The 14,857-nt window shown below is 36.4% G+C and overlaps 1 protein-coding gene and 1 non-coding gene across 7 annotated transcripts in view; one reads left to right on the top strand and one right to left on the bottom strand.

The window, feature by feature from the left end:
- The window catches only part of Tut4 (terminal uridylyl transferase 4), a 90,407-nt gene that overhangs the window by 57,765 nt on the left and 17,785 nt on the right, over positions 1–14,857 (top strand). For all 6 annotated transcript variants that reach the window (XM_050136358.1, XM_050136355.1, XM_050136354.1 and 3 more), the window contains exons 19-21: positions 2,279–2,368; positions 3,511–3,624; positions 14,756–14,833. In XM_050136358.1, the coding sequence (XP_049992315.1) occupies positions 2,279–2,368; positions 3,511–3,624; positions 14,756–14,833 (282 nt within the window). The remainder of the gene's footprint in view (positions 1–2,278; positions 2,369–3,510; positions 3,625–14,755; positions 14,834–14,857) is intronic.
- On the bottom strand, positions 10,482–10,586 carry LOC126498111 (U6 spliceosomal RNA). Its single transcript, XR_007590773.1, has one exon. It is a non-coding gene; the product is annotated as a U6 spliceosomal RNA (small nuclear RNA).

Here is a 14,857-nt window from a genome sequence, read left to right as displayed (position 1 = left end):
TACTTCACTCAATGCCAGATTTTTATTCTTCCCAGTTCCTTCCATTTACCTTCATATTCCATGATTTCATTTTTCTTTATAGCTGAATTATATTCCCTAGAGTATATGTACCAAATTCTCATTACCATCCATCAGTTGAAATACATTTTGTAACTTTGATTACATGAACTCAGCATGTAATCTGAAAGAACTTGAAAGAGAGAGGTGTAGCTGGCTTACATGGTGGGTTTATTTGTGGCTTTTTGAGAGTTCTCCATACTGATTTCCAGACTAGCTATAGAAGTTTGCAGTCCCACCAGTAGAAGATGAGGGTTCACCACATCCTCTCCAGCATTTATTGTTGCTTGTTTTATTATGGGGTAAGATGGAATCTCAAAGTTGTTTTGTTTTGTGCTATCCTAATTGTTAGGGATGATGAACATTTTTTGGAGATATTTCTCAGCCATTTTTATTTTTAAAAAGAACTTACTAAGCTGGGGGTGGTGGTGCACACCTTTAATCTAGGAGACAGAGGCAGGTGGATCTTTTGAGTTTGAGGCAAGCCTGTTCTACAGAGTAAGTTCCAGGACAGCCAGGGCTATACAGAGAAACCCTACCTTGGAAAAAAGAAACAAAACAAGCAAAATGAACTCCTTGTTCAGATCCTAAGCCCAGTTTTGAATGAATTATTTGGTGTTTTTTTTCTTTAACTGTATTTTTAATTCTTTATATATTCTGAATGGTAATCCTTTGTCATATTTACAGATGGCAAAGATTTTCTACCATTCTGTGGATTTCCTCTTTCCTTGATTGTTTCTTTTGTCTCTCTTTATTTTTATTTGTTTTGTTTGTTTTTTCAAGACAGATTTTCTCTGTGTAACAGTTCTGGCTAAACTGGAATTTACTTTGTAGACCTGGCTGGCCTGGAACTCCCTGAGATCTGCCTGCTCTGCCTCCCAAGCCCTGTGATTAAAGGTGTACGCCACCATTGTTTCTTAGCTATACAAAACTTTTTAGTTACATAAGGTCCTTAATTGTTGGCTCATTCCTGTGCAAGTGCACTCTTCATTTAGAAAGTCCTCTTCTACAGCTATACCTTTGTTTTCTTGTACTAGTTGCAGTGTTTTCAGGATTCAGATTTAGGTCTTTGGAGTTTTTATGCAAGGTGATAGATAATGGTACAATTTCATTCTTTTGATGTGGACGTCCAGTTCCCCAGGACCATTTTTTGAAGATGCTGTCTTTTCTCCAACTTATGGTTTTGGCATTTTTGTCAAATATTAGATGGCTGTAGTTTGGCATATCATGTTTCGGTCTTTAATTTTGTGTCATTGGTCTACATGGCTTTTTATATGCCTGTATCATAGTGTTTCTATTATTATGGCTATGTACTATATCTTAAGATCAGATTTTTTTTGGCTCTCCAGGCTCTTTAATGTTTCCATATGAATTTTCAGATAGTTTTTTTCTATTTCTGTAAAGAATGAGGTAGAGATTTTTTTTATTGAGTTTCATTGAATCTGTAATGATTTTTGGCAGAAAGTTATTTTCACAATATTGATTCTACCAGTCCATGAGTATGGTATGTCTAGTGTCTTATTTTTTTCTTCAATGATTTAAAGTTTACATTATAGAAATCTTTCACCTCCTTGTTTCTAGATACTTTATTTTCTTTGAGGCTATTGTGAATGGGAATGTCTGTGATCGTCTTCTTAGTATGTTTATTATTGGTTTATACTTCTAATTTGAAAAGTTGACAGATAGACTTCCTTGGCTGGGAAGATACCTTGATTGCTTAGGTGGTTTACATTGGATATGCTGATGATCCCTGCAAATGTGGGAAACTTAACGGTATAAATTTTGATAGTGGGGGCACTGCATTCCCACTTTTCTTTCTTCTTCTTTGTTTTGTTTTGTTTCGTTTTGTTTTTTGAGACAGGGTTTCTCTATAGCTTTGGTGCCTGTCCTGGAACTAGCTTTTGTAGACCAGGCTGGCCTTGAACTCACAGAGATCCGCCTGCGATTAAAGGCACGCTCCACCACTGCCCGGCTCCCACTTATTTTTATTCACAAAAAAAAGTTGGCAAATTATTGGTATGTGTAAATTCTCAACTCTGAGCAGTGTAAGGAAAAAATATTTTAGCTTTGATACTGATTTCAGAGTGAGGTTGATTTGTTTGACTAATTGTTAGGCATTTTGAAATCACAATATACTATTTACAGCATATTGTATGTTTTTACCTGATTTGTAAGTTTATTAGTATATATTAAATGATTTCAAATATGTAATTTTTTTCAGGCTCAACACAACACAAGAATGCTAGCTACTTATGCAGCTATTGATCCTAGAGTACAGTACTTGGGATATACTATGAAAGTGTTTGCCAAGGTATTTATGCAGAAGTTAAATCATCTGTTTTGTTATGTAGTACAGTGATAGCTAAATTAAAACGTACTGGTGTTAAACTTGTGAAAGATACTGTCTCAATTTTATTTATATAGTTTTCTTTTTTTTTTCTTCATTCTCTTTTAAGATAGAGTCTTGCTCTGGTTATTTGGCTTATGTTGTCTTTCTGTTTTAATCTCCTGAGTTATATCTGAGCTTTTATTACATTTTAATTTATTTACTTTAAATTTATTTATGTTATAAGGTCTTACTACGTAGCCTTAGCTGTCCTGGAATTTGCTCTGTAGACTAGGCTGGCTTCAAACTCACAGAGATCCTGCTGCCTCTGCTTCCTAAATTCTAGGATTAAAGGTGTGTGCTACTATGCCTGGCTGGTCTCTGAGGGTTTTTAAAAAAAGATAGCTGACCCACAAGCTCCCAGAATGTGTCTGTCTTTGCCTTTCAGTGCTGGGTTCATAGACACATGTAGCCAGCCCTTCTGTGCTTTTATGTGGAAATTGGGGATTTGAACTCAGCCCCTCTTGTTTTTCATAGCAATTGCTCTATTCCACTGAGCCATTTTCCCAGCCCTTATTTTTTTTTTAATTTAATTAACCTTTTTAAAAGTGGTAAGTACTGCTACTAGTTTGTGTGGATAGCTCCAGTACTTTTATCCTAAACTTTACTGATAAACTAATTTTTTCCTAAGGTTTTGCTATTATAAATATTCCAATTTTAAAATCAAATTTTTTGTTATTATATACATTTTTAAAGATAATTTTTGGAATGGAAATACTAGGTCATTAAATTTGTTTTGCTTCTTTTATTTTCATAGTGCCTAACTGTTTTTTCTAACATTTTATTAAACTGATATTTAAAGAGTTGCTAAGCATGATCAAATGCACACCTTTAATCCCAGTGCTTAGGAGGCAGAGGTAGGTAAATCTCTGAATTTGAGGCCCTGATCCTCATAGTGAGTTCCAGGACAGCCACAACTCCATAGAGAGATTACCTTGCTTCAAAAATGAATGAATGAATGAATGAATGAATGAATGAATGAATAAAAACAGAATGGTATATCAGAGTCATCAATAGCTTGTGGAATTAGACTATTAATTTTTATTTGTAATCATTCTATCTTCTAGCGCTGTGACATTGGAGATGCATCTCGGGGAAGCTTATCTTCATATGCGTATATCCTTATGGTGCTGTACTTTCTGCAGCAAAGAAAGCCACCAGTTATCCCAGTCCTACAAGAGGTTAGTTTTCCAGAATACTGTAGAGCCCAGAGCACATTGGCCTGTAGTTCCAACATTTGGGAGGCCAAAGAAATATGATTTTCGTGAGTTCAAGGCCAGCCTGGTTTGCATAGTGTGTTTCAGGACATCCTAAGCAATTGAGTGATAACTTGTCTAAAAACGAAGTATTACAGGTGTTTTCAAGCAAATTATGGATTTAAACAGAACTTGCTGAGTTCATGAAATAATGAGAAATTTTTCTGTCATGCATATTCTGAGTTTTCTTTTAAAATTAATACTATAATTAAATAGTGATCCTGTTGGGAACTTTTATTAAAGGAGCATAGTGACTACCAGAGGAATGTGAGGTAACTGGAACTGTTGAATATCTTATAATAGTTTAAAATGCTGTAGTCTTAGAATATTTGCACATGAGCTGGTTGTTGGTGGTGCAAGCCTTTAATCCCAGTGCCCAGGAGGCAGAGGCAGGTGAATCTCTGAGTTTGAGGCCAACCTAGTCTACAGAGTTGAATACCAGGGCAACACAGGGAAACCCTTCCCACCCGCCCCCCTCAAAAAAAAAAAAAAACCCTGCAGATGTGTATTAAGTTCCTTTAGCTCACCACAGACTCACTCATATTCTAGGCCCTCACATGGAAAGATAAAGTTTCTTCTCTCTAGAGTACTTTACTTCTTCCTCCTGCCTTATGTATTCCAGTGTCTATTTTGACAGCCTTGAAAAGTCTTGTCAAGAACAAGCAGGAAGGGGCTGAAGAGATGGCTCAGTGGTTAAGAGCACCGCCTGCTCTTCCAAAGGTCCTGAGTTCAATTCCCAGCAACCACATGATGGCTCACAACCATCTGTAATGAGATCTGTGCCCTCTTCTGGCCTGCAGGCAGAGTACTGAGAATACTGTATACATAATAAATAAATAAATCTTTAAAAAAAAAAAAAAAAAGAACAAGCAGGAAAATTGGCGCTAGCTGCTCACGCCTTTAATCCCAGCACTTGGGAGACAGAGGCAGGTGGATCTCTGTCAGTTTAAGACCAGCCTGTCCTACAAAGCTAGTTCCAGGACAGCCTGTGTAACAGGGTTACACAAAGAAATCCTGTCTGGAAAAACCAGAAAGAAAAAAGAAAGAAGAGTAGAAAAAATTGCCTCATTTCTTCTAAAGTCATATTAGCTAAACATAAGAATGCACTTTGAAAGGAGGTTATTATGTTCATATTCACCAAAAATTGGTGACTCAGTGCCAGTTTCTGTTGCCAGTTTATGCTCTCTGAAATAGGTGTAAAATCTCAATCTTCCATTTTGGGCACAGAGTGGATTTGTGGGCATTAGAGAAGATGTAGTTCTGTCTTCTTAGAAGTATAACAGTTTAGAGATAGGAGAAAAATACCAGAAGCATTTGGAAAATCACATATTCTTTCGTTTTGATTTTTGTTTTTTGAGACAGGTTTCTCGCTTAACAGCCCTGGCTATTTTAGAACTTGCTTTGTAGACCAGGCTGGCCTCAAATTCAGAGGTCTGCTTGCCTTTCCCTCCTGAGTGCTAGGAATAAAGTTGTGTGCTACTATGCCTGGCTAGAAAAACCACATATTCTGTTCTCACATAAATTATAATATGATGGCAAAGAAGAAAATGACAAAATATAAAGTCATGTGTTGTAAATATCTGATTGCCAGTCCTAAATTTTCAAATAATCTCATTAATCTTGTGGTTTTAGCAGTACCTCTTTCCCTTTTTATAGTCAGTACCAGGGAAATAAAAATTTTTAATATTTTTTTCCCCAGGCAGAAATTTCTAACTAAGTACTATACTTGGTATTTTATGTCTTTGTTCTTGGTTTTACAAGTCTGTGGTGCTGTGAATCAAGCCTAGAGCCTCATGTATATGTAATAGGTGAGCACTATACTACTGAGATATATTCCCAGTCAAAAGAGTATTTTTTTGTAATTTTAAGATCACAGCAAAATAGAGGAATATGTGGAGATTTCTCATATAACCTTACTTGGGCAGGCACTCCTCCATTATTAAAGCCTGTAAATCTACAGTAGCATGTCACAGTCACGCTAAATCCATAGTTTACGTTTGTGGGTCACACTCTGTGTTGAATAGGTAATTATGTACACATTGTTATTATACAGTACTTTTTTTCTCAACTTGTATTTGCTTTGTCTAGTCAGCCTCCATCCTGCCAACTCTTGGTAATCACTTATCTTTTTAGTATCTCCATAATTTTGTGTTTGTGTAGAATATCAAATCGTTAGAATCATTCATACCCAGTATTTAACCTTTTTGTTTGGCTTCTTTTTCACTCGTTGCAGGAATCAGTTTCACATTAATATAGTGAACTAGGACAGTTAGCCTATAATAAATGGTATATTTAGGCTTACGATTCTAGCAAACATTGTTTAATGTTAGTTGGTCCCTTTCTCTCTTAGCATATCATGTTTCATGTATGTGTTGGAGCAGGTGGTACATATTAATGAGCCAGGACACAGAGACACTGAAACTGGGGTTTCACAATCCACTTGTAGAACCCATTCTCAATAACCTAATAATTTGCCATAAAAAGCCTAATAAGATCTTCATAGCATCATCTGGATGACCAAGCCTTTAACAGATTGTTCCAGTTTCGTTTCTTTACTATGATAAGGTATTCTGGCAAAAAAAAAAAAAAGTAGCTTAGGAGAGGAAAAGGTTTATTTGGCTTAAATAGTTTCCCCTTTGTTTCATAATTTCAGGGAAGTCACACAGCAGGAACTTGAGGTAGGTGATTATGCCACATCCACAGTCAAGAGTGAGAAATCAACACGTCCATGCTTACTGCTTTCTTTTTGGTAGCTGTCCCTGTTATAGATAGTCTTTTCTCTCACAGCATCTAGGTGGTGGTGCTGCCCAATGGAGAGGGTCCTTCTACATGAGTTAACAATTAAGGCAGCCCTCCACAGTCATGTGGACAGGCCAACTTTATCTAGGCAATCCCTCACTCATGCTCTCTGTCAGAGGTGATTCTAAGTTGTAGAAAGTTGTCACTTAACTATCTGAGGGCTGAAGAGTTGGCATAGCAGTTTAAGGGCACTAGCTACTTTTGCAGAACCCTTAGGTTCAGTTCCTAACACCCACATGACAGCTCACAACCATCTGCAATTTTTGTCCCAGGGATCTGGTGTTCTCTTTTGGCCTCTCTGGGCATCAGGCACACAGGTGGTACACAGACATTGGTGTGGGCAAAACACCCATACACATAAAAATATAAATAAATGGTTTAAAATTATACATATGGCCTATGGGGAAGAAGGCCTTACAAATTCAAATTAAGTAATATGCATTTATATTTTCATGTCTTTTCATCAGTAAATACCTCATTTGCTTTACTGTATGTCAGTTTCTTTATTCAGTTATCCACTGAGAAACATCGCAGTTGCTCTCAAGTTTTGACAATTATAATACAGATGATATAAAGATCCACATAAATGAATTTGGCTTGATGTGTTCTAGTAATCCCAGCAGTTGGGAGCTGAGGCAGAAAGATTAAAAGATAGAGCAAGACCTTGTCTCAAAATCAAACAACAACAACAACAAAAAACCAAGGCTGGGGATGTAGTTGTGTTTGTAAAGTGATTGCCTAACATACATGAGATGCTGAACTTGATTCCCAAACCCAAATGAAGGAGGCCTAGAGGTGCAGTCATCCTAGCTTTTAGAGGTGGGAGCACAGGAAGTTATTCTCTGCTACATTCTGACTTTGAGGATAGTGTGGAATACATGAAACCCTGTTTCAAACTGACAAAGACCTAATTACTGTTTTTTTTTTTTTTTGGTCAGTTTATTTTCAAGACTTTCAGGTACATGTTATTGAGCAGAATTGCTGAACAATGCATGTGAGTTTTTAGAATTTTAAAGTGAAAATGTGGAGCTCCAGAGTGGCTGTACCATTTTGTATTTCCACCAGAGTGAGGGAAAGCGCCTCTGAGCTCCACACCCTTACCTCTGTTCTGTACTTTGGCCATTCTATTAGATGTGCAGTGGTAGTTCATTGTTTCAGTCAGCATTTCCCCATTCCTTACATATCTTTCTATATGCTTATCTGTCATCCCTAGATCTGTAGGATGGTGTATGGTAAAGTCTGACCAGTATCTTTTTAATGTTCGTATATGAGTATATACTATGTATGTTCAAGTTTCCCAAGATGTGCTTGGAAACAAACTTTGGTCCTCTGTGAGGGCAGCAAGTCATTTTAATCAGTGAACCATCTTTCCAGCCATGGTCTTTAGCAAAATTTTTCACGTAGTATGTATCACAAGGAGAAGACTGAATTCAGGAAGGAAGCAAGCATGAGGATCAGGCAAGGACTGGAACGAAAAATACAAATTAACTTCAAGGAAGAGCAGAAAATTTTATTACTATGCAGAGGTACCATACACAATGCCAGTGCCTAACTTAAGCACTCCCAAAGAGAAAAGAGGCCTGTAGATTGTGGTAGACTTTTTTCCATATCAAGTTAAAACAATTCCCTACTCACCTAATTTATGGGGGATTTTTTTTTGTTTTTATTGTAGTGATTTTAGTTTCATTTTGTTTTTTAAATTTTGTTTAAAGTTTATGATTTTGTATGTAGCCCTTGGTTGGCCTAGAACTTGATATATACACCAGACTGGTCTTGATGATCCCTGTGTTTCTGCTTCTTGAATGTCAAGATTGTAGTCCTATACCACCATGCCTAGCTATTTTGGTCTTTTGAGGATATAGGTTTTTTGTTTTGTTTTGTTTTGTTTTTGTGTTGGCCAAACTTCTCTTAAACTCTGAATTTATCTGATCCTTCTTAAACTTGGAAATAGTTGTGTGCTACTCTGTCTGGCTTTTCTTTCATTCTCGTTAATAGGTATTGAGTTTTATCAAACGCTTTTTCTGAGTCTTGATATAGTAATATGACTTTTCTTTTACTTGTTAGTGATAGGTTAGTTTGATTTTTATATGTTGAACCAGTTTTGAATACTTGGGATGTATCTCACTTGGTCTTGATTTATAATTATTTTGATACATTGTTGGATTGTTTTTTGGAATGTTATTAGGTATTGGTTTAATTTAACGGATAAATGCCTATTCAGATTGTTTTGTTTTTCCTTGTGTGCATTTTGACAGAAATGTTTCTTTTAAGAAATTATCTAATTGAGTGTGTCTCATGCTTGTAATTGAAGCACTTCGGGAGGCTGAGGGACAAAGATTACTGTGACATCAATGCCAGCCTGTACTACAGTGAAACCCTATCTTAAAAGACAAACAGACAAACATACATTGTAGGGATTTAGCTTATTTGGTAGAGTGCTTGCCTAATATGCATGAAGTCCAGTGTTTGCTTCCACAGTACCACATCCATCAAATGTGGTGCGTGCTTGTAAGCCCAAAACCTGGGGAGTTGGAGGCAGAAGGATCAGAAGTTTAATGTCATTCTGGGCTATATACCGAGTTTGAGAGTAGGTTGGACTACCATGAAACTAAGTAAGCAAGAAAGAAAACAAACAACCAAAAATCGGAAAAAAATTAGATTATTATGTCTGGGAATAGAGAGTTGATAATATTGCCTTTTATTATTCATGGGATCTAGAGTTGTGGTTGCGTATTTTGTTTTTACGTTAATTTATGTTCCTGGGTTTTGTTTTTTTTTTTTTCACTCATTGATGGTGATGATTGTAGCTTTTATTTTAAATTTTTTTGTTTTGCCTTATTTAACCAAATGCTGCTAATTAATTTTGAGGTTTGAGTTTTTGGCCTTCAGTCTCATTTCCCTTACCTTCTTCAGTCATGGAACTTTGCTACCTTGAAGCTGGAGAGCAGGTTAATGGGCCACAGAGGGTGAGCATCCAGGTTCTTATTTTACCACTATCATTCCAGAAAAATATTTTATTTACCTGTCTTGTCTGGAGCCACATGGGGAAATTCAGAATTTTTTCTTTTCTTTCTTTTTTTCTTTCTTTTTATGAAATAATCCACAACCAGGCAATGGTGACCCACGCCTTTAATCCCAGTACTCAGGAGACTGAGGCAGGTTAATATCTGTGAGTTCGAGGCCAGCCTGGTGGTCTACAGGGTTTCTTTGTGTAGCTTTGGAGCCTGTCCTGGAACTAGCTTTTATAGATCAGGCTAGCCTTGAGCTCACAGAGATCCGCCTGCCTCTGCCTCCTAAATGCTGGTATTAAAGGCGTGTGCCACCACCTGGAAGAAGATCCTGTCTTAACAGACAAAATTAAACAAAATATAATGATAAAACTTTTCTAGTGTTTTCTAGTGTTATAGCACACACTGAAGTAGCGCATGAGTAGGTACATGTCTTTAAGGAGCATGAGAAGGCGGTTCCAAACTAACTAACCTGGCCACATAGTAATGCCTTTTCTCAAAAGTCAGAAAACAAAAGCAACTTGGCATGCACTCAGCCTTTAATTCCAGTTCTCAAGATAGCAGAGTCAGGGGACGTCTGTGAGTTTCAAGGCTATTCTGGTCTACATAGGAAACTCCATGCCAACCAAGGATACATAGCGAGAACCTGTCTCATGCAACATAATAAATAAAGTCGAGAAATTGAATGCCTTTTAACAATAGATATAAAAGTAGGTGTTCATAGTGATGGTTGTTTTATTTATTCTTTTACCATTCTTTTTTTTTGTGATTATTATCATCACCAAAATTATTGTTACTGTTGGGAAAATATGATAGAATTCTTTTATTCACCTCAAATAAACTTTCACATTGTTTTAAATATATATCTTCTAGTTTTTGAGATTATAATATAATTACATCATTTCCTTCTTCCTTTTCCTCCCTCTACAACCTCCCATGTACCGTTCTTTCTCCCTTCCAGATTCATGGCCTCTTAGAAATATAGACTGTTTGGTGAATATGCTGTCATTCGCATGCCTAGTCCATGCTGATCTTCTCTGTGTCGTTTCAGTCTTAGCATACATACTGTTGAAAAAGAATACCCCATTATTTGGTTAACAGGCTATAATTTTAAAATGACATGCAATCAATGAACCCAGCCATCAATGGTGAGCTCTGATTGTAGATTGAGACTGATACGTACATTTTTGCTTCTATCCTTTTCTGGTTGTCATCTGGTTTCTGTTTTCTGGTATCATTTAAGTACGGGCCAGTGGCATGAATCTTTTTTTTTTTTTTAATGTAATGGATATATTTACAATTAACTCTAACTTTAAGTAGCTGGTTATTAAGGTTTAGTCTGGGATTTGTGGTACTGTTTATTGATCCCAGAGCCTTATTCATGCTAAGCAAGTGCTGTACAAATGAACTTTATCCCAAGTTCCCTTATAATGTTAGATATTTTATGTATTTATAATTTTTATATTTCATTATAGATTATATCTTAAACAGTTTTGTTAAATTGCTTAGGCTGGTCTGACATTTGGTATTATTCTGCCACTGTCTCCTGATTAGTTGGGGGTTTCAGGTATAACACTAAACTATGTTTTGGCTCTTGAATTGGTGATTAATTTTGTTAGTACTGAGGACTGAACCTCTAGGTAACCTTGGGCTCTACCACCAAACTGAGTTCCTAACCCTTGGAGGTTTTTTGTTGTTGTTGTTATTGTTGTTGATCAATAATACATTCAGGTTAAAAGGAACGTTCTTAAGCAGAGTTTTTTTTTCTGTTCCAGCAAATCGTAAGTCCAAGAAAATTCTTTACATAAAAATTAACAGTAAAGAGATTTAGGAGTATTGTTCTTAGTTGATTACATGAAAATTTATGCTTTCTTAAACTATATCAACTGGAAAATTAAATTTAATCAAAGAACCTTGAGGACATTATGCCAAATGAGGTAAGCCAGTTAATAAAGAGACATAGTATTTGATTCCAATTAGGTACTTAGAATAATCAAACTCATAAGTACGCAAAGTAGAATGGTGGATGGTAGTTGCCAGCAGCTGGGAGAGGGAATGCATGGAAAATAACAATTTAACACATGCAGAATTGTTTTACAACAAAGGAAAAAAGACTAAATGGCTGATAACTCAGCACTGTGAATGTACTTAATGCCACTGAGCCAAATATTTAAGCCTTAGACATAACTATTATAATATGACAGTACATGGGAATGTTCAAGTTTCTTAAGCAAGTATGATTTTGATTTTTTTGGTACTTGGGATTGAACTTGGGTCTTCTACATCCTAAGCAAGCTATACCAACATTGAACTATCCCTAACCCTAACATCTAAATCTTTAATGATAGAATTTATACTTCAGCCTCTTAATCTTTCACTTTTTCGAGAGCATGAACAGTGCATTGCACTGTTGGGCAAATACTCTACCACTTGTCTACAGTTCCAACTGCAGACTCACTGTCGTATCTGCATCCTGTCATTCCCTCACTAGGGTTATAGGTTATCATGCCCTGCTTTTTATGTGGGTTCTGAGAGGCAAGTGCTTCACCAACTGAGCCTTCTCTCCAGTCCCTAAGTCTTTGCTTTCTTTTGTTTTATGAAATACCAGAACATACACTAAACAATTTTGGGTGGCAGTATTTGTCTAAATTATAGATTAAGTATTCCGAAGCTGCTTATTTAGCTTAATCTTTGTAAACTTTATATTTAATATAGAGAATGTATTCAGTCAACAATTTGTATATAGTAAGCTTTGGTTTAATGAGGTTTTGTGCTTCACACATTGGCTATAACTCTTTGACCATAAAGAATTTAAACATGAGAATGAAATCTGAGAGGCCAGACATGGGGCAAACCACTTGCTAAGGGCCACAAGGATTAACTAATCAAGTGATTTGAAACACTGTTCTGCTTCATTATATTTTGGACTCATTACTGTGTGTATGGTGGGAGAGGTGAAGACGGGAAAAGAAAAGCTGTGTTATGTTTAAAATAGTTCTGCCCTTTAATAGTAGCACACACTTTAAATCCCAGCAGTAGAAGGCAGAGGCAGGCAAGGCAGATCTCTGAGTTCAAGTACAACCTGTTCTAAATAATGAGTTGTAGGTCATACAGAGCTACCTACATAGGCAGACCCTGTGTGAAAAAATAAAAGCCAACAACACAGTACATACATACACAAATAAAAACAGTAAGTCTTAAAATTAAAATTAGTAAGACACTTCTACTTTTTATTTGTTTCACACGTCAGTTTTTAAGAAGGTTGCATTTTAGGGAGCCCGACAGGATGTCTTAGCAGATAAAGGCCCTTGTCCTCAACCCTGACGACCTGAGTTCTATCTCTGGAACTCTGTGTGGTGGAAGAGAACTAACCTCTAGGAGCAAGTTGTCTTCTGACTACCTATGTGATGTGTGTTATGCCGTGTGCTTTTGCATGTGTACAAACACATGCACAATAGATAAATGTAATTATTTTTTTAAAGTAAAATTTGGGGGGAGGGTGTGGAAATATGACTCAGTAGTTAAGAGGTCTAGTTCCTCTTCCAGAGAACCTGGGTTCAATTTCCATCACCTATATGGCAATTAACAACCGCCTATAACTCCAGTTCCAAGAGAGAGTGGTCAGACGTCCTTCTGGTCCTCTTGTATACCAGGCAAATATATGGTGGACAGACACATATAACCAAGACACACACCTAGAATAAAATAAACTTAAAAAATCTCAGTAAATTTGGGGATTGTAAAAATGGCCTAAGCAGTTAAGATTGCTTTTACTGCTCTTGCAGAGGACCCAAATTCAGTTCTGAGTACCCCTTTTTGGGCAGCTTTTACAACCTCCTGTAACTTCAGCTACAGGAGATCTGATGCCTTCAGCTTCCTTGGGCACCTGCACTCACTTGTGCACACACACGTATCCATGTTAGTAAATGCAAAATAAATGCTTTTTTTTTTTTTTTTTTTTTTTTTTTGTTTTCGAGACAGGGTTTCTCTGTGGTTTTGGAGCCTGTCCTGGAACTAGCTCTGGAGACCAGGCTGGTCTCGAACTCACAGAGATCCGCCTGCCTCTGCCTCCCAAGTGCTGGGATTAAAGGCGTGCGCCACCACTGCCCGGCAAATAAAGCTTTTTTAAAAAGTCAATTTATAAACTACTTGTGTAGTTAATGAAATCTTTTATCTTTACTGGGAATTATCTTGACCTGATTATGTAGACCTGATACTAGAAAATAATTTTGCTAACTTTGAAGCAGTATTATTTACCTATTTTATTGAGTCATTGTATTAAACCTCTTTTAGAAAAGCAAGTCACAGGGGCTAGGTGTGTGGTAGAGTTGGTAGCATGCTTGTGTAGCATACATAAAGCCCTAGGTTTGATCCCTAGTATTGTATAAACTAGCCATTTTGCCATATGTCTATAATCTCAATACTCAGAAGCTAGAGGCAAGAAGATCAGAAGTTCAATGTTATCCCTGGCTATACAACAGATTAGAGACTAGCCTGAACCCTGTCTCAGAAAAAGAAAAGCAAATCACAAAATTACTTGTGGAATATCTAAAATGATCACTTTTTGGTGGATCTTTTTTTTTTCTTAGAAAATAGTATTTCTTAGTCAGACATAGTGACACATTATCAGCTGCTCTGGTGGCTGAGGCAGGAGGATTTCAAGTTTGAGGCCAGACTGTGCAACTTAATAAGAATTCATAATTTGTTTATAAAGATGTCAGGGAATGCTATCTAATTTTCCATTGAACGTAATCTGATACCTAAGCATGTTTCTATCTTATATAATATTAGTAACTGATTAAATATACTAGGGTCAGCGATATTGATTTCCTTTGGGTATATATAATAAGTATGTATGTATGTATGTATGTATGTATGTATGTATCTATCTATCTATCTATCTATCTATCTATCTATCTATCTATCTATCTATCATCCTTTATTCAAGCACATTTTTATTTTCTTTGATCTTCCTTAATCATGGGCAGGATGTATTTAGATAGGCCAAACAGGTAGCATCAATATTATTTGTTTGGAGAGTCTGACATTCTTAAGACGTACTTTCTCAGCTTGGTTTTAGGTATAGTCTCATTAGTTAATTACTTGGTATCAAGTTAATCACATCCTAGTGTTTTTCCTTGGGAAATAATTCATTAATGTCTCCTGAAGGTAAATTCTAAAATGATATGAAGGCTTGTAGGTAATTGGGTTGGGTAACTTGAAATCTAATTATAACATTTCTTATACAGATCTTTGATGGAAAACAGATTCCACAGAGAATGGTTGATGGATGGAATGCTTTCTTCTTTGATAAAACAGAAGAACTGGTAATTTTTGCTTAATTTTTATAC

This window comes from Alexandromys fortis, unplaced genomic scaffold (assembly GCF_014885135.2).
Source record: "Alexandromys fortis isolate MF-2015 unplaced genomic scaffold, M_Fortis_MF-2015_v1.1 scaffold_13, whole genome shotgun sequence".
Classification (NCBI taxonomy): domain Eukaryota; kingdom Metazoa; phylum Chordata; class Mammalia; order Rodentia; family Cricetidae; genus Alexandromys; species Alexandromys fortis.
This window is presented reverse-complemented; position numbering and strand designations above follow the sequence as displayed.